The sequence below is a fragment of the Bactrocera latifrons genome, unplaced genomic scaffold (genome assembly GCF_001853355.1).
Source record: "Bactrocera latifrons isolate USDA-ARS-PBARC rearing strain unplaced genomic scaffold, ASM185335v1 scaffold_59, whole genome shotgun sequence".
NCBI lineage: Eukaryota > Metazoa > Arthropoda > Insecta > Diptera > Tephritidae > Bactrocera > Bactrocera latifrons.
The window spans coordinates 28,467-55,884 of NW_017537256.1; the positions used below are offsets into that span (position 1 = coordinate 28,467).

Below are 27,418 nucleotides of genomic sequence, written 5' to 3' on the forward strand. Positions count from 1 at the left end.
AGCTATTCCGTGTCATTGTCATGTATGGTACGTGCTTCTAAAAATAATATGAATAAATATGTATATAAATACCTCTACTTATTTCCAGCAAAGTGTTTGAAAACAAATGAGTCTTGTTTTCTTTTCCCTACGATGTCGCCTTATTTCTAGTTATTAGCATTTCATGCAGCTTCTTATGTTTTTTGATTGCTTACAAAACTTAATTAATAAAAATCGTATCTAATCCAAAAAGATAATACATAGAGACACGAAATGTGAGAATAGTTTCATCGGGTGATATTTTGATGAAAGTACTAAAATATTGAAAGCTGATATGAAAACACAGAATAATGGAATGAGATCTACTTACATGAAGACAAATGTGATGTACTATGCAATACTTGTATGTCCATAGCAACAAACAAAAACAGGAGGTGATTTACGATAAACATAAAGCTAAAGGTCTCAATATAAAAGGCAAATATTTTAGATGTGAACAGTTTAAACTTATGCAGGATTTAACTTTTAGAACACTATATCAGAAAATCGTTTAAAATATGGAAATATTTTGGTAAGGAGAGAACACCAAATAAGTCAATAATAAATTTTATTCGATATTTCATTTTTTTGATGAATTACTCAATCTCTATGTTAATGGTTTTCTTTTAAGGAGACACTACATATTAAGTCACAAATATGCACTATTTATTTTGTATCGCCTATTATTTATTACCATTCTCCTCAACTAAATCAACACATCTTTTGCCGTTTATGCTTTCCCTCGCGTCAACTTACTGTGCTTAGTGCCATCCTTAAGACGCTCTTCAATTAACTATTTAAACACTGTCGAAAAGTGCCTTCTAAATGGATATTCAAGCATTAATCACATTTATTTAAATGAGCTCAAGTGAATAGAATGCACTTTCGAGGCAAATTTACAGAACGCATAGCGTTCGAGGATGTGCGGTGTGGCAAGTGGCACTCATTTGTGGACACAACCGCCACTTTGGGGAGTTATTTGTGAGCACAGCGAGCTGTTCTAATATATAACCATATATATTATGTATGTGTGTGCATAATATTGATGCGTATTATTTGTGAAGAGAATTGACAGCTGCAAAGGGATTTGTTATCAACAAACATGTAATTAGAGAATGTGCCAACTTTTGGGAAAAATTCCCAAAAACATAAATTGCTAATGGCGAAAACTCACAATATTTTAGACACTTTAAGCTTTTTGCGCTAAAATGTGTGTGTACATGATATTAAATTACAACAAATTATAATAAATCATATGATTTTTTTGGTATTCTAATTGTAAAGTGTGATCCAAGCAGAGGTACTTTTTTCAAAAACCTTTTTTGACAGATCACGCGTGAGTCGTGTCAAGCTGTCAAGTTATTTTTCTTCTGTTTTATTATTTAGCACGTTCTGTAAAGAATGGGTTTAACGAGCTTCGCTCAACTTATGGTTAACAGAATCCGCCTACTGAGCTTACTGTTCGCAACACCATCACTCATCTTAAGACCCAGCATTCATTATTTGATAATATTCGATCGAATGAGATGAGAGGTGATTCAAGAGAACACTTCGGTGAGCAGATAATTTCATGTGTTGGACCGGTCAATTGGCCACCAAGATCATGTGATATCACGCCATTAGACTTTTTCCTGTTAGGATATGTAAAATCTAAAGTCTATGCATCCAATCTTGCATTGATTCAGGGCTTGGGGCAAAATATTACGCATGTCCTTCGTCAGTTACCAGTCGAAATGCTAGAATGAGTCATTGAAAATTGGACTCAATGCATGGACCATCTGAGACGTACCCGTGGTAAACATTTGAAAGAGATAATCTTCCGAAAATAAATGTCAACGAATGTTCTTTTTAATAAAAATAAACATTCCCAATTAAATTTGAATTTTCCTTGCTTTTTCCTCGATATGGATCACCCTTTATATATGCAGATGTTTCTTTCTCTACCATTCATAGAAATATTGTGAAAATTTGCATTCTCAACTTATGACTTAACTTTTTTTGGAGCAGAGCAATTTTTCCTATTGGCAATTCTTAAAAAATATCGATTTTTGCAGAATGTGTCCTTAGCAAAGGCTACGTCTTCAAAGTATTACGAAATATTTGCAAACATAGAATCATTAAAGTGACCTCCACAAAGTCTACGATGTTTTCAATTCAGAGAGGTTAAAGTTAGACGATAAGATTTTCTTTTGAAGCATAAAAAAATACCCCGTTTAGTCGATTGCGACCTTCGGTAAACCTTAGGAAAGACTACGCCTTGTTTTAGAACTCTAATTTCAGAGGTTAGATCTAAGAGTAGTTTCAGAGTTAAAAAAAAACGCAGTTGGTTTATTTAATATTTCGAAATAGGGTTACAATGTGTTCAGAAAAAAAATAAAAGTATTACGAATTATCTACAAAACTTATAAGCTTCAAAGAAGATCTCCAGAAAGTCTTCGAAGTTTTTAATCCAAGAGGTTTTAGAAGAAAGGAGTTTCATTGGAAGAATAAATGTTGATTTTTTAAAATCGCCTATCTAAGCAAATAATTGGAGTATTTTATTTACAGATTTCTTTTATAATCTTAGTTTCAAAGGTAGCTTTAGAGCCAAAGGACATATAAGAAATATTCGATTTTTCGCTTTTTATTAAAGGGTAGCGCGAATTAAAGACATGTTTTTTAGTCATATAATGCCAAAGTCATCAATATTCAGCAGCTGTTACTAGTACTTGATGCATTTGAGTTTCCTTCGTAAACCTTGATGCACGTACTGTCAGAAGTAAGCTCATTACGCATTGGATTACAAGAGAGATTGTTACTCCACATAGCTATAAGAGGGCATAAGTATGTGCTTATGTAATGCTTTCGTTCACTTGCGACTTCGCGGTTTCATTAACATCTTTTAATTACCTTTTTGGTAGCTTTGATGTGAACACGACTACACCAGTGAGTACTCGTGCGTAGCTCCTCATATTAATACATGCACACATATATATACATATACAGTGCTATGACAACCCATTAGAAATAAGGAAAGTCATTTTATAGTTTTGCGTTCAGAGTCAAATAAACCAAAAATTATTAGTATAGTAATAGTAATATAGTGTATTCGGCTCATCTTGACCACGATATTCGGCCGATTGATCGTCTGTTTCCGGATCGTAATCACAGATCCAAGAGTCATTGCCAGTAATAATACGATTCATGACGTCCTGGTACCCTGTTTTCCGAAAAAATTTAATGAGTTTCGTGCTTTCACTTTTCTTAAGCCCAAATAATCTATGAAAATGTCATTGACAGTTATAAAAACCAAGAGGATAATTGTTCGACATAATGCGTTTTCGCGGAAAATTGTTATTAAATAGTCTTACTACTTTTTCCCCACAGTAGTATTTATGATGTTTCTAATTGGTTGACGGGGTACTGTAACATATATGTATGTACGTGCGTGGCACATACAATACCGAAACAAATACCAAACATATACCCAAGGTTGTAAGCGCAAAGACTTGGCTGACTTATGTACATACATAAATATAGGTGTATGTGTGCATTAGCAAAACCTTACGCACGTGTACTTGTTGCAAACAAATTTTGCGCATCGTTGCAACTGTGTCAGATATATCAGCGCTTGTGGCGTATATAGCAACAACATCCATAACATCGTTGCCTATTACACGCAAGTGCAATCGAAACATCTGCCAATGTCAACGGTGGCAAAACACACACGTGAGCGTGTACATATGTATGCGTGAGTGTGAGTGCGAACATTTAGTGGATTTTCGTACCTCGCGTTGCGTGGCAAAAAACTAATATTTACGCATGGCTAAGCGTTGCAATAATCAAATGGTTGGATTTTGTTGTTGTTGTGCTGCAGAGAATGCGTGTGGCAGCAACATATGTTGCAAATTGAAATTATAACAAGAAAAAATGTTAACTTCGGCTGCACCGAAGCTAATATACCCTTCACGGGTGCATTTCTTTTAGTAACTATGTGTACAGTTTGTATCCAAACTATATAGTAATGCGATCTGAACAATTTTTTCGGAGATTATGTTATTACTTTAAGTAGTAATCCGTGTCAAATTTCGTGAAGATACCACGTCAAATGCGAAAGTTTTCCATACAAGCCCTTGATTCCGATCGTTCGGTTTGTATGGCAGCTATATGCTATAGTGAGCCGATCTGAACAATTTCTTTCGATAAAATATTTATATATTTGGTAAATATTTCTATAAACAATAACTCATACCAAATTTCGTGAAGAGATATCGCTAAATCAGGAGGTTTCCCGTGCAAGCATTTGATTCCGATCATTCAGTTTGTATGGAAGCTATATGCTATAGTAATCCGATCTGAACAATTTTTTCGGAGATTACATTGTTGCCTTAGAAAATAACCTTTTGTGAAAATACATTGTGAAATGTAAAAGTTTTCCATACAAGAACTTGATTCCGATCGTTCAGTTTGTATGGCAGCTATATGTTATAGTGGTCCGATATCGGCAGTTTCGACAAATGAGCAGCTTCTTGAAGAGAAATAACAATATCTTAAAAACTGAGGGAGTAGTTCGTATATATACAGACAGACGGACATGGCTAAATCGACTCAGCTCGACATACTGATCAATTATATATATACTTTATAGGATCTCCGACCCTTCCTTCTGGTTGTTACAAACTTAATATACCCTGTTCAGGGTATAAAAACAACCATATATATTATATGTACATGTTTACTAGAGCATATATTTACATTAGAATGTACATAGAACGTGTGATCTAAACAAAGTCGTATCGGAACTGCATCAGAACTAGTTCTTTTGAGGGATTAAAAATATTAATGCTATAATAGGAATATGACAGATTTGGGTACCGCTATTGAAGGTAAAGTACCAAGTTCATATTATACAAAGTAATAGAGATTTATATCATCGCTTTTGACAAATTCATTGAAAACAAGACAAAACGTTAGCCACGACTGCACCAAAGCTATAATGCCATATTCTTTTTGACTAAAAGTATGTATTATATAAAAAGTTGTGTAGCGGCAACCAACTTTTTATTCTTAGCCTATTATTATTCTTCTTATAACTGTCTCAATATCTTTCTATTTTCCTTCTTCAACATTAACTTGACATGCTTCGCGCAATTCTTTAGTTTCAATGTGATAGTTTGCGCATCTTTTTTTCCGGGGGGTCTCCGAAAATCGTGTCGCAATGGCCGATTTTTTTTTTTTTTTTCAAAAATTGCAGCTTTTTTTGTAGTGAATGTTTGTGACAATAAAACAATTCCTGCTCTTTACCAGAGGAAATTAAAGCTGAAATTTTGTAGTAAAAAGACGCTATTAACGCGATGCTATTTCAAACGACTGTACGTTTAACTTAACTCAATGACAGACTTAGCAGCAACATGGATTTTGCTTGAGTTTTTTGTTGCTCTTCAGTACATACCAGGTTTTGTAGCCATTTATCTAGCACTTAGTAGACGCGAAGTGGCGCCCCTGGGTCTATAAAAAGTTTATGTTTCTGGAAAGCCGACGTCATTCATAAAATTATAACCGCAACCTCTCTTCCTTGTTGCCTTAATATCTAAAACACAGCTATGTATAACAAATTGCCATTTGGTTATCATTAGAAAAAGCAGCTTATCAAAGCACATCATTACTTTCTTAAAACTAAAAGCAATTTGCAACACTTCAAAGGAAATATTGCCATTTTGAGAGTAACAGATGTTAGCTCTCAAAAAAATGAATAAATTTTTAACCAACCAAGCCATATCTTCAAGGAACTCATGAAGCGCAGCAATACACGACCTTTGCGAAAATTCTAAATTTTTTTGTTTTTGCTTCAGTTAAGTAAATATGTGCATGTGTGCGTGCTGGCGTAGGTGTTCATATGCGTTCGCCTCAGTTTAAGTATTTATACTGTATATGTTGCAAATATATACCTTAGTTATAGTACATAGCGGTAGCAACAAAAACCAATAGAAATAGTTTCACATCGATAGGAAAATGTCAACATATCCTGCTCATTGCCACACAAACGAAATGAAATTTTACAAGTGCCCATGGGGCATAATACTAAAGTATGGCTAGATAGCAGAAAGCTGCGATGTAATAATCGAAGTAACAGCAAACCTACACCAACAAATGATATGTATGTTACGAGTATGCAAATATGAGTTTTATACATACATATGTATGTATATATGCTAGTGTTGTAAAATGTTTGAAATTAAGGTAAAAAGAGGATATGTACGCCATAACGAAAGCTAACAGAAGCTAACGGAAGCATTTTGTGAAAATATCTGAAGCAAATATTGAAGTGTTTACAGGCAGATACATGGCAGCAGATAAGCAAGTACGAAAAGATACATATTTGCGCAGCGGCAGACAGGTGCTTCTAGGCAAATACACACATACAAACATATAAATATATGTATGCACATATGGACACATGCACAAAAAGCTATAAGACAAATATGTGTATTATAAAGTATGTCTGTATGTAAATACACTTTCTTCATTGCTTTGGCTGCTGTGTGTGTACGAAAATGGCCAACCGAAAATTGTTTAATGCAAGAAATCTCTGTGCTTCACTTCTTCGCTTCATATGCAGTCGAAGTTAAGCACCAAAATCACTTAACTCGTTGCAGATAAGAGTGTCTATATTCGTATGTGCATTTGCGGAGTTTATATGCAGTGCAAGTTTGCAAATTTGCATTTATGTTCTACAATGGAGCAAAAGGTGCAGTCGGGGGTGGCGGCATAATTGCTTATCTAATCAGTGTTGATTGTAATGTGCATACGTAATATGTTTTCCAGGCAATAATGTTAGACCGCACTCAGCCATGGGTATTTACTGCTCTACATACCACAGTTCTTTGTCGTAATATTTGGCATAGTTGTGGTTTTGAATGCTTCAACTTGTGCGTAATTGAAATTCATGGCACAAAACAATTTTCTACTTTCGCAACATGTTGCACATGAGTATAGGTTAGCAAGATAGTTGTGAATATATACTTATGTATCGTAATAACTGCTGGTAGATATAGGGCTATATATATATTAAAGTTTATTTAAACTAAACCCATTATTTCTCTAATAGATGACTTTAGTAATCTGTTTCTAGCGTTGTGTAAGTTCGATCGGGTTACGCTAAACGGCGTTAAGATAAGTTTCGGTACTAAGAAAGCTGCTTAGACAGTATTGTGATTACTTTACTCAGTATTGTTTCTACAACAGTCATAGATGAATGTCAGCAAAATTTCGTCATATTTTACAATTATTTCTCAATAAAGATTGTAAATGTGAATAATATTGTGACAAAAAAGCACCCGAAAATTAAAAGTCAGACTGTTCTTACTTACAATGTCAAATATTAGCGCGACCTGCCAATCAGTTTGTTTACAGCAGCTGCTTATGTCGGTACACCTCAGTAGAGTGTTGCGATTTTTACAGTGAATAAAGATATCGAATGAAGAATCGGTCTTAAATTTTGTACTTCTAATCAAATTTACGGAATCGTTGCGAATGTTGGAAAAGGCTTACGGTGATTCAATTTTATCAAAAATGCAATCCTACAAGTGGTGCAAAGCCTTCAAAGACCGTCGAGAGATCGTTAAAGACATGCTTCGCTCTGGACGTACTTCGGCTACCTCAACTGATGAAAACATTAAAAAAGTGAAGGTTATGGTGTTTGAAAATCGTTAGGCAACTGTTAGAGAGACTTGGGTCAATTTCATACATGCAAAAACGTCAACATTCAACGGAATGGAGGAAAAAAAAAAAAGCCGAAATCAAAAGCCATGTCAAAGCCGCTCAAAAATCAAGGTGATGCTCATTACTTTTCTCGATATTCCTGATTTGATGCATCATGAATTCGTTCCGAAGGGACAGACGGTCAATAAGTAGTATTTTCTATTTGCGTATTTTATGTTTATACGAGAACATCTGTCAAACCTGTCTGCGACCCGAATTGTCGAAAAACAATTAATTGATTTTACATTATGCTAATGCAAAATTCGAGTCACCATTGGGACCTATCGATCAACCACCGTATTCACCAGATTAGGCTCAGTGTGATTTTTTTTTTGTTTGCTAAACTGCAATTGCCGCTCTTTGGAACCTCTTTTCAGTCGATCGAAGAGATAAAATAGAATTCGCTGAAGGAGCTAAAAGCACTTCCAAAAAGTGCTTTTGAAAAGTGTTTTGAGGAGTGAAAAAATCGTTGGCATAATCTGGTGGGGATAATTTTGAAGACGATAAACTAAATATTCATGAATAATTAAAAATTTTGCGATGTATTTAAAATTTCCGAAAATTTTTTTGTCACAATGTAGTTAGGCTTGTTTAAAAAAGGTTTAATTTTTTGGAATAGTTATTGTTCTGTGCCTTACCGAAGATAGAAGATCGAAAACAGCATTTTCGGCATATTTGAATTTTTTACTATGAAATGGGTAAAATATGCAATTCAAGCAAGGCAGAAATTATGTGATGTGTACGGAGATGACATGTTAATCGAACGCCAATGTCAAAATTAGTTTCAAAATTTTCGTTCCAGCAATTTCAATCACCTCGTCATGGAAGGCTTCCGAAGCCAACAAAACGAGAGATTGCTAAAATAATAAATTTGTCTGAAGCGACCAAGTTTGAACAAGCTCATAGTAGTTCGTAGACGGATAGTCACCAAAACAAAACTATGTTGTCTATTTGAAAAATATTTTAAAGGCATCGTTTATTTTGAGCTTTTGCGCTACAAAAACCATGATTAATTCTGAAGTGTATTGTGATTAGGTAAACAAATTGAGTGATGTACTCAAATAGAAAAGTCATCTATAGAAAAAGTGTAGGGTTTCACTATGATAATGCGAGGCCTCATACAAGTTTGATGATTCACTACAAACTTTTCCAGCTGGAATAGGATAGGCTACCTCACCCACAATCGTGTTCAAATTACACCAAAGGACTGAATGACCCAATATTTATAGTAGTGATCAAAACCAACGATCGTTTGGAAGAATTAAAATAAGAAGCGCATGATTACTACAAAGCTAGAATTGACGGTCAGGAAGGTTGTGCTATGTGTTTGGTGGGATAGGCACTGGATTTATATTACCGCCTTAGGGGAAAGCCAAACTATTAATTTAGGCCAATACTGTATCACCCAGAAGCAGATAGTTTTGGACAAATGGCAACTGTGTTCGATCCCGAAAAAGCCAGGCCTCAGACAAAAATATTGACTCGCCAGAAGCTCCGGGAACTAGGTTAGGATCAATATTAGAGTATGAAACTGGAACGAAGTGATTACTACCTGGTCCTGAGTTAGGCAAATGATTTACCCTCAACTGAAGCTTGTGAAAAATCGACTTGCCGATAGAGACGAGGATTTCAATGAAAGTGCCATTATTAAATTACATGCGAAATCGCGAAAAGTAATCGAATAAACGGTTCATAGTTGACCTAAATCGGAACATTCAATTTAAAGCGAAAAATGGATCTCCTTCTTATATACCTACAAGGTATCAAAAAATTCCGAAGTACAACTCCATTATCAAACTCTAGTCCTCAAATTTATGCTCGTGAATGATTATCAATTAGAAACCGCTTTGGACTAAGACAAACCCAATTTTTTTACCAATGTTTTCATCCTTACATAGTCTATATAATTCTAGATAGTAGCTGTAAGTGAAATAGCACTTACCGGTTCGGGCGGCACCTCATCCAACACCTTTGGTTCACATTTATCCTCTTCGGTATTGTTCGCTGTTGCGGTCGCGTTATTAGTTGCTACACTACTGATGTTAGCGGTGGTAGTACCAGCAGTGTGCGCGTTTGGCGTTACCGTCGTCGGTGCTAGCTTAGTGGTTGCACTGCGTTTGGTGACATGTTTGTGCGATGACTGCATATCCAACACTTCGTCGCTGGGCATCGGAGCCACATTGCCAACTGTTGGAGGTATGTCGGCGTAGTGCGACTTTGACTCAACGAGAAAGGATGTTGGTTGTTCTTCTACGCCCGCACGTTGATAATGACGATGCGTTGTTGGGTATTGGTGGCCATGCTGTTGTTGCTGCCGCTCGGCCGCATGTTGCACACGTCGATAGAACATAAGCAACTGCTGTTTATTTCTGTTCAACTTTCTAGTGGCAGCTTGCTGAGAAAGCTGTCGGTCCTCATCGTATAGCTCTTCCTGCTCGGACGTCAGCTCCTCCTCTCCAACCTCTTCGGGTTGTGGAGGTGGTGCAGCTGCTGCCACCGCTCCCGATTCATCATCATTATCCAGCAGATTAATGCGTTTTACCTGTACCTGCACCAAAGCATCTGCATCCGAATCCGCGTAGCCATCCGTTCCGACACCTTTGTCTGCTTCTGTGGGGAATTTGTAACGCGTTAGTCTCGGCTCAAATGTGGGTACGCTGGCAGTCAAAATGGCCGCTTGTGCAACGGATGCTTGGCTCAGTAGAGCGGCAGCGGTGACAGTTGCGGCGGTGCTCAGCATTCCATGTGGCAGTAGCTTTGGCGTTGGGCTGAACACGCCGTTAGTTGCTGCAGCTCTGCTTGCCGCTGCTGTTGTTATTGCTGTTGATGAGAATTGTGCCGCACTGAGTAAGGCCAACAACCAAAGTATTGGAAATCGTTTCCTACAACAACCCGCAACAACTGCAGAGAGTGCTTTCGCTTTCGTCACTGCCGCGACCGCTAATGTCGCTGTCGAGTACGCCAGGCTTCGGCAAATGACAGCTGCAGTGAAGCGCACAAATTCGTTGACTACATTAGGATTTGGTGAAGTGCTTGAACTCTGTTGCGTTGGTGTTGGTGGCGTTGTGGCTACGTGCGCCAGCAATGGCGGCATTGGCCATCGATGATGCTTTATGGGTAATAATTTAGGATTTTGCTGTAACGCGCTTCGCCGTTGCTGTCGTTTAACGTTTTCGTTTGCTTTTTGCACCGTTTTCAGCTGCTGCGGTGTAATTACTGTATGTTTTTCATTTGTGTGTTGTATTTGCTGTAATCGTAGGTGGTTTGTTCTTTCGTTTTGGTTTTGGTGGCATTTCCGTTGGGTTTGTTGCAGCACTTCAAATAGTTCTAGTGGCGGATTTTGCCGTTCTTTTTGTATTTTTTGTTGCTGTTGTGGTTGTTTATTGCCTTGCCACAGACATTTCCCCCGCACTTCCATATCCGTAACAATATTTCAGCGTTTAAATAGTTTCAATTGTGTTGCAAGTTACTGAGTTTTCACAGTTACCGTTGCTCTGGCGTCGTTACTGGCGTTGTGTCTGCAATAAAAAGAGAAGAAAGTATGTTATTTTATGGATTTAAAATTGTTTAATAGTATACGAGGTTATGTAGTATTTTAGGTTATGAAAAAAAGTTATAGAAAAAATTGGCCAGAACCGTCACATAAGCAGCCATGACATCGCTAAGGAACTTAACATTCATGATCAAACGGTTTTGTATCATTTAAAAAAGACTGGCTACAAAAAGAAGCTCGATGTTTGGGTACCACATGAATTTTCTGGGAAAAATTTAATGGACCGAATTAACATCTGCGATTTTTGCTAAACGATAATAATGTGCAAAAAGATCATGGTCCAAGCGTGGTGGAGCTCAAAAAATGGTCGCAAAGCCAGGATTGACACCTTGAAAGGTTATACTGAGTGTTTGGTGGAATTGGAAAGGAATCATACACTATGATGAGATTGAAGCAAGTAATCGAGAAAGCGGCTAGAACTGATAAACAGAAAGGGCTAGACCACACACATCTTTGATGACTCGACAAAAACTATGAGAGGTTGGCTGGATAGTTTTGATGCATCCACCATATAACTTTGACCGTGCACCATCGGACTACCGTTTGTTTCGGTCAATACAGAACTCCCTTAATGGAGTAACGTTGGCTTCAAGGGAAGCCTGTGAAAATTGCTAGTCGCAGTTTTTCGCCGAGAAACCCGAAAAGTTATACATTGCTGGAATAATGTCTCTAGCGGATAAATAGCAATGACAATACTAATTTAATATACACTATTCAGGTTATAAATATATTGTTTGCCGTAGTTCAACTGTGAAGGCAAATAAGAGTTGCGTATGCATATAAAATTAAATTTTCTGTATTAAAAATTAGATTTGATCACATTACTTCACACCTTTAGGCACATATGTACATATACCATAAGCACTCTCAGCACGTTAAGCGTCATGCTAATTACCAACCGGAATTTGTAATATGCCCTCAAGCGCCGTGAATGAAAAATAAATTTACGCCTGAAAAAGTTATGTTGGCACTTTGTTGAAACTTTAAATTAAATTCGAATGCTAATTTTGAAAATAAAATTGCCACGTTGTCATGAGTAGGTTGGTGGAGCAGCGGTTGATACATTAGTAGAAGGGGCATATTAAGAGTTTAGCTGTTGTTTTTGTTGTTGATAGCACATTTTATTTTGTACTTGTAGAGAAATGTATGTGTTCGTGCGTAATGAAACTTGTTGCCTCTTTTTGATGTTGTTGTTCAAAGATAAAAAATAGTTTTAGGAGCCCTTCTGCTGTCCTTGCCAGGACGCTAGTCAACGACCGTTGTGTGTGTTATCTTAAGCGAATTCAGTAAAAACTTGGAGAAATTACAGCAAGTGGAACAAATACTTGGAAGTGTTAAGTTTGATAAAACTCAGACAATTTTGAGATATTTTTTAAGAGTTTACTTTAAAAATGTAACCTCGCGTTACAGCGGTAAATTGTGCTGTTACAGGGGTGAATTAGAATTTATCTACGATTTTAGTGATATATAACTATAATATAATATAACTATATTTATATATATATATGTATATATATATATTTATTTAATAGGAATTTACAACAAATATCGCCTTAAATAGCGCATATGATTTCACGGCTAAGAATAACTCCATTTCTCTAAAATTAAAATTTGTATTTAAAGACAAAACGTTCACTTTCTCATTTATCAACATTGTGTTACAACTATATAAATACTCTCTTTTTTTGCCTTTAAACTTTTCATACTATTTCCCCTACAAACTATAGGTGTATCAAAAACAAATAGTTTTATATTCGCCACTTCACCCGAATGCAAAACTTTATCTAAATTTTCAAAATTACATATACATCCGAAAGAGTTGCATACTTGTCATATTGGCAGTCATCAATTGAACTCGGTGGCTGCCGCTTACATTGAATTTTATCACATCAATGACAGTCATGCACATAAATGTGTATAAGAGTCTCTCTACCAACGCCCTGCGGTTATTTTCAAAACAGCGCCAGTAGATTTATTTTTCCACTTTTTGTTGTTGTTTTTTCCGAACTACGTCTGGTTATGTCAACATTTGGTTTTATATGTTCTCCTCGCCAATTTCGCCATTTGTTGTTATCGTTGTTGTGGCTGTAGCCAAGAGTGCGTCAATTCTATTTATGGTGCTGTCAGATTGTCTGTCTATACGTGTGTATGTACGTGTGTGCACGTACAGACAACTAAGTTTCTTCTCCTATATTTGTGTGTCTTTTTTCTTCGCTGTCTAACTACATGTCTGCCCCCGTGCCCGGCCCACATCGTTAACCCGCACTTGAGGGGCAGTCAGTATGTCGCTAAATCTGAATCTGTTTTCGCATTGCTGTTTTGGTTACGGCTTTGATTTGCTTGTTCCACACTGTTGCATGCAATGTGCAGTAATGTGATTGCTATATCAACTTTGAAATCTTATTTTACTACGAATTTTTTGTGGTTATTTCTATTGGACTACCGTGAATTTGAGGTTTATGGTGGGACGTATATTAATGGGGTTACCATTTATTGGTCATTTAGTTGCATAAGTAGTTACAGAGTTGCATTTAAGGTGAAACTTTAAAATGACAAATTAAACTGCACATTAATGAAGGTGAATGAAAAAGGCAAAGAAGCGTTAAGCTCGGTTGGTACCAATGATTTCTTTTATAGAGTGAGTAATATAGCTTTTGAGGTTTCGGTAACGAAGAGTTAATCAATATAATATGCATAACTCTTGCAGTTTCATTGATCAAAGGTTTAAGATGTGTAGGTTTAAGATTTACCTTCTACATATGTGACTAGTTCCGGGACTGCCGATATTGCAGCTAGACTGGAACTGAACTCGCTTACTTCATAAGTAACATTGCCTAGTGCTTGAAGATGAACTAGACGTTTGGGAAAGATAGCAAAAAAGTTCAGAAGCATTGTCCACCTTTTCGGAATGGGTATTGTTAAGTCAAAAGCGAAGGAATCGCGTGTTCAAAACTTTTTTCTTCCACAATTAATATTTATGTTACCACATATACACTCGTGGCCACGCAAAGCTTACCACTCAAAATTTTCTAGTATTCTGCATATTTGACTACACTTTATAGCGGTACTTTTTGCAGTATAGACATTTTTCATTTAGAAATACGTTAATGACGTGTTATTTATCAAAAATATAATATAAAAAATTAAAAACAAAACACATTTAGCATATGTAAGTAAATTCATACTGGATTAATAACCCTCATAAAATTTCACTTTATGTCAATAAGTTTGCTTGGAGTTGTGATTCGACGATGTTGCACTTTTTGGATGTTGGCTTGGAGAATACTAGTCGTTCTTAAGATCGAGTTATACATTTTTCGTAATTTTTGGACTCAAAAAATATATATATGAACGTGGCGAATTTTTTTCAATTTTAGTTAGAATAATTCGTCATCAATAAGATCAATCAAACCAATATGGACTCCTCAACATCAAGTAAGCCAAACTTTTACTGCCGGTTAAATGGCTTTTGAATAAAGTTTCTTGCAGATTTATAAGTTATTTTTCCTTTAAAATGGGAATCGTTTGGAGCATTACCACAAACTCTGCGTTTCTTGCTGCCGGTAGGTATCAATAATGCATTTTAATCATAATTTTAACTTTGATCTCTGGTTGTTAAGGTTTTAATTATAATGATCACCGTTTTTATGCGTAATGGATGAAACATAAGCAACTGAAGAGGAGCAAAACGTTTAAAAATTTTAGTTTTGCTCAAAACATTCCTAACAATAGTAGATTGTACCGACTCCTAATGTTCGAAAAAGCTCCCACAGTCCCTTAATGTTATATTTGCTGTTTCCAAATTTCAACTTGTCTTCTAGCTTCGGGATTTTTCTTCAAATGCTCAACCAATTTCGCAATAATGTTCAATGACAACTACTAGTAGTAGCAATTTTTTGATACTCTAGTCAACCTCTCTGACGCAGAGTTGAAATCCGTGATATCACAAAAAACAAAAGCACTTTAACCGTATAGTTTGACGGTTTGAGATCAACTCGACATCGATATCGAATTTAAAAACTTAAACCAAAATACAGTTGGATTGAAAACCGTAATATTAACAAAGCAAAGTTAATTATTTGAGTATTTTCGAGCCTTTAACTAGGAAAAATCAGGCACAACTGTTTTATTGTTAAGAGGTTGAGTCACTTTATTTCCAATTGATATCCTTAATGAACAAATCTGATGGAAATAAATGATATTGATGAGCTATGCGGTGTGTGGGATATCTGAGGTGTACTGATTACTGCATTTGTGTTCAAAAATATTGTATGTAAAAAAAATTTGCCGAAATGCTGCGGATGACCGACCCTGCACATAACTTTCAGACAAACTGAAAGATCGGAATAAAATGCTTGTAAGAAATCTTTTCTATTTGGGTAAAGGGTATTATAGCTTCGATGCAAGCGAAGTTTACATTTTTTCTTGCTAACAAACAAAAAGCAGAGTTATAAACATACACATACTATTATGCATTTGGTAGTTTCGCATGAAAGCGACGCTGAAGTTGCTATTCATCAACAATTATTGCAGTTTGCAGCTCAACAAAATGGAAATAAGAACTTCTAATTACAGTTACAGTTGAGCTCAATGAACGTAAATGAGTATAAACTTTTTTTTTGCCAACTATTGCAGTGCCGCCTCGTGTCTTAACTACCAGCGTTGTCGCATTAAATTGGAAATGTGAAGTGCAAGTATTTAGCGAAGTCTGCAACACATCGCATATTCACTCTCTCTTTCAAAAAAAAAAAAAAAAAAAAAAAAAAAAAAAAAAAAAAAAAAAAAAAAAAAAAAAAAAAAAAAAAAAAAAAAAAAAATAAAATAAATAAATAAAAACAAGTAAGGAAGGTCTAAGTGCGGGTATAACCGAAAATGCATACTCTTGCAACTTGCAAAGATTAAAGGGTGAGTTTTCACACGATTTTATTCATTCTAAGCACAAATATGCATGATTATAAGAAAAACACGCGCTCTCAATTTTATTAAGTTAACTCACAACATGATTGATGTATGCGGTGTAAAGTCACCCGGAAGTTCGAAAATCTTTATGCTAGGTATATGGCAACTAAGCGAAGCATTGACCCGATACAACCAATTGTTATTATATGCTTCACACATTGACCAATATTTTCGGTAAAAATTTAGCTATAAGCACTGGGTCCCCTTACTGATTACCTAGGAGCTTGAACAGTTTTGGATGGGTTTCGGACATTTTTAGTCAAAAGGTCTCAAATGCACTAGTCGAGCAAAGTTTTATTCTAATATATTCATTCATTCTTGTGTGCTGAAAATTGATAGTTTCAAACGGAATTTAAAATTGTGTTATATGGAAAGTAGGCGTTACGGTAATTCTCTTTCGCCCATTTTCAGACTGTAATATGTCACATACCAAATTTGGTTGAAATCGGTCCGACGAGTCCCGAGATATGTTTTTTTCACCTAAAAGTGGGGCATCACACCTATCGTCGGATCCTACAAAGCCCTATTTACCATTTTGCGGGTAAAATTTAATGGATCTGGCGTATTTAGTTATTGATTTGTCGCGGTTTTAACAGTTTTACCGTGAATACACCGTGATATGGTAACTGAGCTGGGTTATTATCCCATTTCTTGCATTTTCACACTGACGGTAGCAGTTCTTATAGTATTTGGGCTGTGCGAATTTGGTTGTTGTAGATTTAATGTTTTAGGAGATATGTACATTAAACTTATTAGAGAGCTGGGCCACGCCCACTTTGTCAAAAATGTTTGCCTACAGATGCCCGTTGCGATCGCCTGTGTCAAATTAGAGGTTTATATCATAATTTAGTGCTTCCTTATGGTACTTTATATGTTTTCGGTTAATGACGATTTGTTTGCATGGCAGTGGTCCGATAACGCTCATCTACGAACTCGAACTTCTCTTTCAATATTTCTAAATTTATGTTCAAGTTACAGCTTGTACTGACGCCCGGACGGACAGACCCGGATTTAAACTCGTGACGTCATCCTGATCATTTATATATGCATAATACCATATCTATCTCGCTTAGTTTTAGGTAATACATGCAACCGTTAGGTGAATAAAACTATTATACCCTGTAGCAACATGTTGCAAGCATATAAAAACGGTGCAAATCATTTGCACATTATTCTGTGATTTGCAAACAGTTTATACTATGAATACAAAACCAAAAAAACCGTTTATACTCGTATGCGTGTTTTGTTGCTATTGCTCTCATATATAAAACTTTTAATGAGTTTGTAAATGTTTCAACACTATACAAAATAACTTTTGCCACCAGCGACTGCCGCAGTTCCACAAAATACTATTGAATTGGTTACAGTTATTACCACCCTGGAGCCCCCACAGAAGGCCATGCATACTTTTCAGCGCTCCACAATGCACCTCAGTTGAATTTATAACAGCTGCAATTATTTTAGTCCGTGCTGAAGAGAAAGTATGCAGCACGTGCCACGAGCCACGACTGCTGGCTGCAGTTTTGATATTACGCAACAACAGCAATTAACAGCGTGCACAATGAAACATACATATATAAAGGGAGTCTAGTATGTAATTGTGTGTATATGAAAGCTATACGCGTGGCTCTAAACGAAATTCATGCCATTTATTGCTATAGAAGCTATATACAACGCTCCCGCCGCTTTTCACACACACACTTGTACATAGGTTGCGTGTGTGCGTGTGCTTGCATTTGTTTGCTATTATTCTTGCGCACAGTTGGTCGCTGCATTGCACACGATTAAATTTGTAATTTCTGTCATTTTGTGCCATTACGGCCATTAGCCGTCCCTCCCATACCGCTGCCTGTTGCGACTCCTTGTTAGCGCTCATAATTATGCTAGTTAGTAAAAAGTTAATTGTAGTTGTTTTAATATTTGCAATATCGGCTAATGAAATTAAAATTCGCTTGATGCCGCGATAAGCTCGCCGGCTTCAATATTATTCGCGGTAATATGTGTGTAAAATTTTTAATGCACGGAGCTTTGAACTTTGGGTATTTGTTAGCTGATAATTGACATATTGAGGAATTAAAATAAGGTAAAAGACAGATTTTGATAATTTTTACCATTTTGAAAATTATGAAAAGTAATAGGAAAAAATTTGCATCTTACGCTTTGTATATACATACCTATCGTTGCCGAAAATGCAAAATAGCTTAACGAACGAAGGAAAAGCGATATAATAGAAACCACAAATTTTGAAACAAAATATGAGTTCTGGTTAAGAAATGGTTATATGTTGGTTATATCTGACAGCGCAAACTGAAAATTTATTGCTACATGTATGTATGTAATATGATGTAGTGAATCGTAAGCATTAAAAGCAGCAATTTCGATTTTTTTTTTATGATACATTGCTATTTCGGTGACGATATATTGAGTAGTCGAAAAAGTCTTTTCGTATTTTGTTAATAGATGTCATTGCAGTCGTAAATCTTCAGTTCAATCGCATTGCGTCATACCATATACTGTTGGAAATTCATCATCATCACTTAAATAAAAAAAAATTAAATTCGGGGAAGTTGAAAAAAAAGTTACAGCTGTTCAAAAATGAGTGAAAATAATGAAGAAATTTGCTATATTTTGAAATTTTTGTATAAAAAAAGGAATAGTATCACCCAACCCGCAAATGAGATTTATGCAGTTTACGGAGACGATGCTGTATCAGTTCGTGTAGCACAAGAATGGTTCGCTTGCTTCCGTTATGGAAATTTCTCTACCGGAAAAATGGTAAAAAGTGGTCGACTAAAGCGGTACATATTTGTTTATTTATTTATTCTTCTTCTTCTTCTTAATTGGCGTAGATTTATTTTATTTAGTGTAAATTTTTTTTTATTTATTAGTGTAAATTTAAAAAAGAAAATAAGTTGAAGTTTGATTAGAAATACGAAAAGTCTTTTTTGACTACCCAATTTATTGGTTATATTCGCCAGCGAAGATGGAAATTTTATGCTAAGTAGTGAATCGTAAGCAACGAAAACATCAATTTACATTTTTTTGACTACATGTTTTTTTTTTATTTAAGGTGACGATAAATACAAATGAGCAACGTGAGGAACGGAATTTGCCTCGCCGCCAGTATACATGCGAACTGATCGCTCAGTTTTGGCTTGTAGATCTGAAATTTCACGGACGTCCTTTTCTATTGAAGTGGCTGCAAACTATCCGATTAAAATCAAGTTATTGTGACAAAAACCATTCTATTTCTTCTTCACGAAATTTGGTATAGATTGTTGCCCAAAGCAACCCTGTAATCACCGGACATATTGTACCGATCGTACCACTATAGCATATAGTAGCCGTACAAACTAAGCTTAGATAAAACTGTTTTTATACTCTTAGATAATATTGGATATGCTATTATAGATTCGGTGCAGCCGAAGTTGACGATTTTTTTTTCTCAAAATAATTATTTATTTGTAATAAATAAATATTAAGTTAATATGAAAATGATTATAATTATTATTTCAATTTACTATTTCCTGCTTGTATGGGAAAAAACTGAAAATTTTTAAATAAAGTTAAAAGTGAACACGCGATTAACTTATTGCAAAATTTCCGTTTCCAATCATATTCGCCACGACATGGCGTATGAGTAACATTTTTTTTCACAACCAAGCAATTCACATTTGGTAAGACATGACGTATGAGTAACATTTTTTTTTCACAGCCAAGCAATGCCTTAATATTTTTCGGCCTTTTAACGCTAAACTTTTTGTTTTGTGATCAAAGCAGACTTTTGTAAGCAGAAAGAGAAGCGAAAACCATTACAAATATGTCAACAAAACGAAATATTTGTTGCGCCTGGCAACCAACTGAGCGCTTTATTAAAATTCTATTGGGAAAATGCTTTTGTTGGTGGCGCATGTGGTGCCTACTAGGTATATATCTAAAAATATGTACCTACAGTGAAATTATTGCTTGCACACATACAAACTTTTGCGTTGCCATGTGGCTGCCTAGTTGGCTTGGTGTGTGTTGTATACTGGCGTTTAATTGGCAACATCACCAGCTAATGCCGGCAATTATCGCGTAAATTGCAAGTTAATTAATTGGTCAGATATGAAATGCAACGAAACAGAAAAAGTACAGCGAAGGTGAGGTGTGGGTGCGTGCGTGTGAGCGTGTAAAATGCTGTGTAACAGCGAAGGAATTAGCGGGAAGTGCTCGCAGAAATACGCGGAAACAAGTAAAACTGCAGAAAAATTTGTAGCAAATAGTGCGCCATGGCAACAACGTACTGTTGACGTTTGGTGTAGACAAGGTGCAATTAGTGATGTAGTGCAGCGGGTAATTACTGTCATGTACTATATCAGTTCGCCATAACGGTAAAAATGGAGTTGTTAAACTGTTTCTTGGATGCAACCTTGTTACAACTTGCTCGTTTTTTCTGTAAATCGGTGGGATATGCGGAAAACGGTTTTTTTTCAGAAGAGTTTGAGCGAAAAATTTCATGTGAATAATTAAAATGAGATTTGTAGCCTTGAAAGAATTTAATTTATTATATATTTTATGGCTTATTTCAAGAAAAGTATTCTTCGAAAATATGTGTAAATATATATTATATTTTTTATTTAATTGAATTCTCTCTTTTTTGACCTTCGACTTCACATTAAAATAGTAAACTTTTAATGATTATAACGCAGCTAGATTTTCTCGACCCAAACAAAAAAATATTTTTCAACTTTCCATTACCCAAAATCAGTCAAGTTTTAGAGTGCACTTACAAAACTTTTCGTTGACATAACGAAAAAACTCGAAAAAACTGCACAATGCGAGCGAAAAAAAAGTTCTATGGTTGCCAGCTAGCTCACTGCTAGAAATCACTGCAAGCTGTGTCACCACCATAGCCATCACCAGCATAGTTATCTACAATTAGTGTCAATTTTATTTTACTTAATGCCGAACTTGTGCCACCACAAGCACCACCACACCACACATTTCACAATCAGCATTAAATCATTGTGGAAACTTTTGCATAGAAATTGTCACAATTATAACGAGCGACTGAATACATAAAAAGACTCATGCAAAATAAAATACCAGCACTGAATTTCGCACCGCATGACTGTATGTATAAATAGGTGGGAGCCGGCTGCTGCAGCGTCAGCAAACCGTTATTTGCATATTTGCGGTGTATGTAAATGGGTAGGTATGTGTATGTATATGTATATGTCACCTTAACGGCCGGCGCAGCACTTTTGGTGCTAGCAAAGTATTTACACTCGGGACACAGTCAGCTGCGCTTTTCGGTTTTGCACTGTTGGACAGCACAGTTGCGCGTTTTGCCTTTTAAAAAGTCTACCACTGATTTAATTAATTTTTCACGCATAATCAACGTTGTGGCGTAGCTGTTAGTTAGCCGATATGCAGTGAGATATAATTAAAATATACTTCATATGTAGGTATGTACATATGTATATATGCGCAACAGTATTTTTGGTTTAAAACAGGCATTTTGTTGCGAAAATAACGTGTTGCATGTGCACAAATAAAAACGTTCATAAATGCCCCGCCGCACAGTGTGTGGCTCCATGGCGTATAAGCAGCATGCGTTTATTATGCCATAACATTACTTTCTGCATTCTTAATGGATTTCTGCGGAAATTGCATTAAAGCAGCGTGTATGTTTTTTTATTTACATAGGGTGATATATAACATATTTTCTTTCATCAAAATGCTTTCGTGCAATTATATTATCACAAGCAGCGTTTCCTGGTTCTTTGTATAGTAACGGATATATCTTGATGGAAGTATGATTGTATGGGTTACGTATGGGTTTTGAAACAAAATTGAATTGCATGTGACAAAATGCTAAGGAAAAAGGCATCTTGGCTATGTCATGCCTGTCTTTTTAATACTCTATCTAGCTATATGCTATAGGGGTCTGATCTAAAAAATTTATTTGAATATATATATATATATATATATAATTTAAGTAAAATCTCCTGAAGATACCTCTTCAACTAAAATGTTTTCCATACATGAGCTTGATTTTTATCGTTCAGTTTGTATGGCAGCTACATTTTATAGTGGTTCGAACGAAAAAAGTTTATTCGGAGATTGCAGCGTTGTCTTGTTTAATAAAAAACTTTTAGATACAAGAACTTGGTTATTATCGATCAGATTGTATGGTAGCTATACGCTATAGTGATCCGATCTAAGCAAAAAAATATTCGGACATTAAAGCGTTGCCTTGGAAAATAATTTAAGTCAAATTTCGTGAAGATACCTCATCAACTAAAAAACTTTTCATACAAGAACTAGATTTAGATCGTTCAGAGTGTATGGCAGCTATATGTTATAGTGGTCCGATATCGGTGGTTTCAACAAATAAGCAGCGTCTTGGAGAGAAAATGGCGTGTACGAAATTTCAAAGCAATGTCTCCAAATATGAAGAACTGAGGGTCACATTGATATATCATATATAAAATAAATAAATTTCCCTTTGATTATATTAAATTTATTAGGGTATGAAAACGGTTTAAATGAAAGGAAAATCACATCCATCTTCCAGATAAGGAAAGGTACTACTAAAAGAGCGATTTTTCGACTAACTAACCTATCAACTTTATTATAGACAACTCCATCAATATGAGTTTATGCTTAGTTCCACACACTTTTACCTTTTATTCTCTATCTCGCAAGTAACTGTCAACAACTCGAACTCGCAAGTCGTCTGTATATTTTTAACACTGCCGTCATTATTTGCGTGACAAAAATGTGTATTCCTGCGGCGTGACGCGCGACTTTTACGCTGATATGCAAATCAATAATATATTGCTGTTGCATGCAATCAGCACGCGCATATATTTAGCACACTTTTTGCTTGTCTCGCGTTTTAAAATAAAAAATAGCTTTCACACACACATTTAACGAGAAAATATGTGAGAAATACGAGCATTATTACAACATTTCCATTTCATTTGCAGCATCGTTATGTGTGGTTGGCCAAAAGTGATGAGCAAAACACGCATATTCGGTTCAGTGCCGAGCAAATAAAAAATTAAAATCAAAATGGAATAAATGAAACTTTTATGTCTGGCATGAAAATCAGCAGGAGGTTTTACAACTTTTGTTGTGCATTTTTTTTTTCAACATATTTACAATACACGCACACTTATATGTGTATGAGAGTACTCTCGACGTTGCACTCGCATAATTGTTGAGCGAAAAACTGGTTAAATATTGCAATAATCCCCAAGCACAAGCACCTATATATAATCAAAATTATACTTGTACGTATATGTGTATATTGGTGAATATTCTCAATTTACACAACTGCTTGAACAATGTTCAAGTAAATATTTGGAATTTCCACAGAAAAATGTGGCTTGTTCCATTTTGTTTACAAGCGACTGTAAAATTTAAGTGCTTAATAAATGTTTAAATTTAATTAATGCTATAAATTACATAATAATATATGTACGTCCGAGTGATTTATTTAAATCTGAATAATTATTTGTAAACATTATTTTAATGGGAAACAATGAAATAAACTATAATCCAAATAAAAAAGGAAAATGGAGGATTGTCACCTATCAATTTGAAAAATATGTATTTTATTATATATGTACATATTCATATATTTTTTTTAATAACGAATAAACACGATATAGATTATAATCTGGAGAAAGCTTAAGAAAACTTTTGATTAAAAATGTTTTAAGTAGTTGCCACCTCTTTAAAAAGTTTACATTCAATAAAGTCGATAATAAAAATAAGTTATTGCTATAACATCAAGTAACCAAAAACTTTTAAGCGGGTTGAACGTTGAAAATATTTTGTGAGGGGTTGCCCCATAATTTAATTATTTTAACTAATAAGTGAGAAATTAAATTAAATATTGCTCAAATATAAGCAAAAACTAAACAGGTTTCAAAAAACTATTCAGCGAAGTTATTCTTGAAAAGAATTGCCACATATTTGGATTTTTTTTAACAGATTGGGAAAATATATTACATTTTACAACAATGGACAAAGCTTAAAAAAAGTTATGATTGACTTTTTTTAAAGAGTGGCCACATAATTCATATTTTTTACATCAAATAAGGTCGATAATAAAAATGAGTTAATGCTATTAGGAAAAGGACCCAAACACGTCGTTGAAAATAATTTGCGAGTGGTTGCCACATGATTGAATAATTTTTATTATTTAGTGGTAAATTAAAATAACCGAAATATTATTCAAAAACAGGTATAAACAGGTTTCAAAAAATTATTCAAGGTATTTTTGAGAAGAGTTGCCACATATTTGAATTTTTTTTAACAGATTCTGAGAATATATTATATTTTACAACAATGGAGAAAGCTTAAGAAAAGTATTGGCTAAAACTGAGATGCCACCTCTTTAAACAAATTTACATTAAATAAAGGCCATACTAAGAAGGGGCATGTAACAAAAAACATTGAAGCTCAACGTTGAAAATATTTTGAGTGTAGTTGCCACATGATTAAATAATCAAATTAATGATAAATAAATATAAAAAAATATTGTTCAAGGGCGAAAGCTTAGCTGGTTTCAGAAAAATATTCAGCGCTGGTATTTTTGAGGAGAGTTGCCACATAATCGGATTTTTTTAACAGATTGCGAAAATATATTATATATTACAACAATGGAGTGGAATAAGAAATATTTTAAATAATTGTATATATGTAGATATAGATGAAAGCAGAGAGCGGTTGCCATGTGATTAATTTATTTAAACTCATTATTGATAAATTATATGAAATAAACGTTCACCCTGATACACCGAAGCTATAATACCCTTCACTTAAAGAAAATATTACTTACAAGGACTTGACATCACTTGAAATGAGAGTCACATACATATATGCTTATTGATCCGATCTATAAAAATTTTTCAGAAATTGCACCACTTGGCAATACCTCATGCAAAATTTCTTAAAGATATCTTAAACAATCTCAATCTCGTTAACCATTCAGTTTGTATTACCACTACATATATACTGTATCAGCCGACCCCATAAATGAGGAGGTTCTTGGATATAAAAGGGCGTGTGCCAATTTTCAGATCGATATCCCAAAAACTGAGGGACCGCGTATATACATACAGACGGACACGGCTAAATTCACTCAGCTCGTGACGTTGATCCTTTATATATATATATATACTTATTATGAGATCTACGACGTTTCATTCCACGTCGTGGTTAACAAATCGAAAATATTTTAAACACCATCAACTCTTTTAAATTGCAAAAGCATTTAATGTGCAGCTGCAACCTTCTTCACTTGTCTCTACTGTGGCTTATATAATTAGGGTTGTGCAATGACAGCTGCGAGCTGCACTTTGTTTTCCCTCAGCTATTTTATAAGCTATTAAGTTGCCACTAATTGAATTTGATACCAACGAAGCGGGGTATACATTTATATAAGTATTTGTGCAAGTACATTCAAATATGTACATATGTATGTATGTGTGTGTAAAGCATTGGCAAAAGTTTGCAGCTCTACACATGCAACCGTGCAATTGAATTAGATCTGCGATTTCTCTTTCTGCCACAGCTTCTTTCCATTTTCAGTTTTTTTTTTCTCACATTTAATTTGTAAGATTTTCTTTATCACCTTTGGCCTACTTTTCACTTTCTCTGTCACCGTTGTCATCCGCTTTGTAGGTTGCCATTATATTCCACATATGCATGTGTATGTGTGGACTAATATATAAATGTCTTAATCTGCCTTGTGTGTGTGCGTTGCCGGTTTTGCCTGTGCCATGAATGACTTTCTTTATGCGGTTAAATGTTGGTATTGCTGTTGTAATTGTCGGTCCTGCGAATGCAGTTTTTACCGAGTATCTACATGTGTGGCTGACATTTCAAGATGTGTGTTTGACGCAGCAAAAAAGGCTTAGGTGGCACAAATTGAATTTTGGAGTGGAAACACAAAAAAGGATGACAAAACAACGCGCACTTTGTGGTTACAAATTTTGTATATCTATTCCTTCACAGAGTAAAGGGTATAAGTAAATATATGCGTGTATTCAGATTCTGAGTGGATTTGGAAATAACGATATTTCTTACCCCTTGATTACAATTAACGAGTGAAATGACAAGACTATAATTCAATTAAGAGCTCGCTCTATAAAAAATTCTGAATCAATTATTTTAAGGCTAGATTTATACATATTTTAATACCACACAGTACAATGTATAAAGGTATATATTAAATATACTATATATTGAGCTACATCTGATCTATATGGCGCTAACAGAAAAGTCCACCACTACTGAGTGATTCCAGCCCTCTCCGTGGATGAAACAAAAAAAAATTCTCCACCAGAAGATATTATACGTACGGTCGAAAAAAAAACTACAAAAAATTTTAAAAATATAGTTTTGAGAAAAACGCTTTAAAATAGAGAGAGCTGCTTAAAATGCGTATAACACAGAAATTACTTGAGATATCGATTTAAAATTAAAACTTCACAACAGGTGTTCGCTTTAAGCTAAATAAGAAAGGATAGGAGTTCATACGTAGGCCTTTTTTTATTTTGGGATTTGGAAGCTCGAGTATTGCAATCTTTTGCTGTTATGCATGCTCAGAACATTTTGACATATTAGTGCTATTTGTGTTATTTATAGTAATTTAAAACATTCATCTCCGTCAAAAAATGGAAATAAATCACGCCAATTTTTTTTCCAACTTTCCAAGTGTGCGCCAATCCATCGAGAAATTTAGGCAACCATAGACTGGAACTAGCATACATTCAATATTACATAAATATTTGAAAGTAAAAAAATTTGTTCACGTTGCATTCCACAAAATTTGTCAATCGCTCAAAAAAAGGGCGTGTCAATTGTTGGAGAAAAATTTCCAAAAAAATATGATAGCGGTAGTTCAAAACACGGTAGGTGATGAATTGTGAATTTACAGGTCTGTGCACGAAAGTAAATAGCAGTCGTAAGAGACGACTAAAATCCAATATGCAATATGTCTCTGATATTATAGACTTTGAATGAGATTATTTCTAATGAAAAGACAGTTCAAGTTCAAGCGACAAATGTTACATATCATTAAATATGACGTGAGTTGAGTGCTCAACTGGTAGTAGAAAGCTACAAGGTTCGGACCGGACACTT

At 35.1% G+C, this 27,418-nt stretch overlaps 1 protein-coding gene across 1 annotated transcript in view; it reads right to left on the bottom strand.

Moving 5' to 3' along the window:
* LOC108974837 overlaps nucleotides 1–27,418 on the bottom strand; it is a 93,118-nt gene that overhangs the window by 22,837 nt on the left and 42,863 nt on the right. The window contains exon 4 of the mRNA XM_018942925.1: nucleotides 9,701–11,276. Coding sequence (XP_018798470.1) covers nucleotides 9,701–11,176 — 1,476 coding nt within the window. The 5' untranslated portion in view covers nucleotides 11,177–11,276. The remainder of the gene's footprint in view (nucleotides 1–9,700; nucleotides 11,277–27,418) is intronic.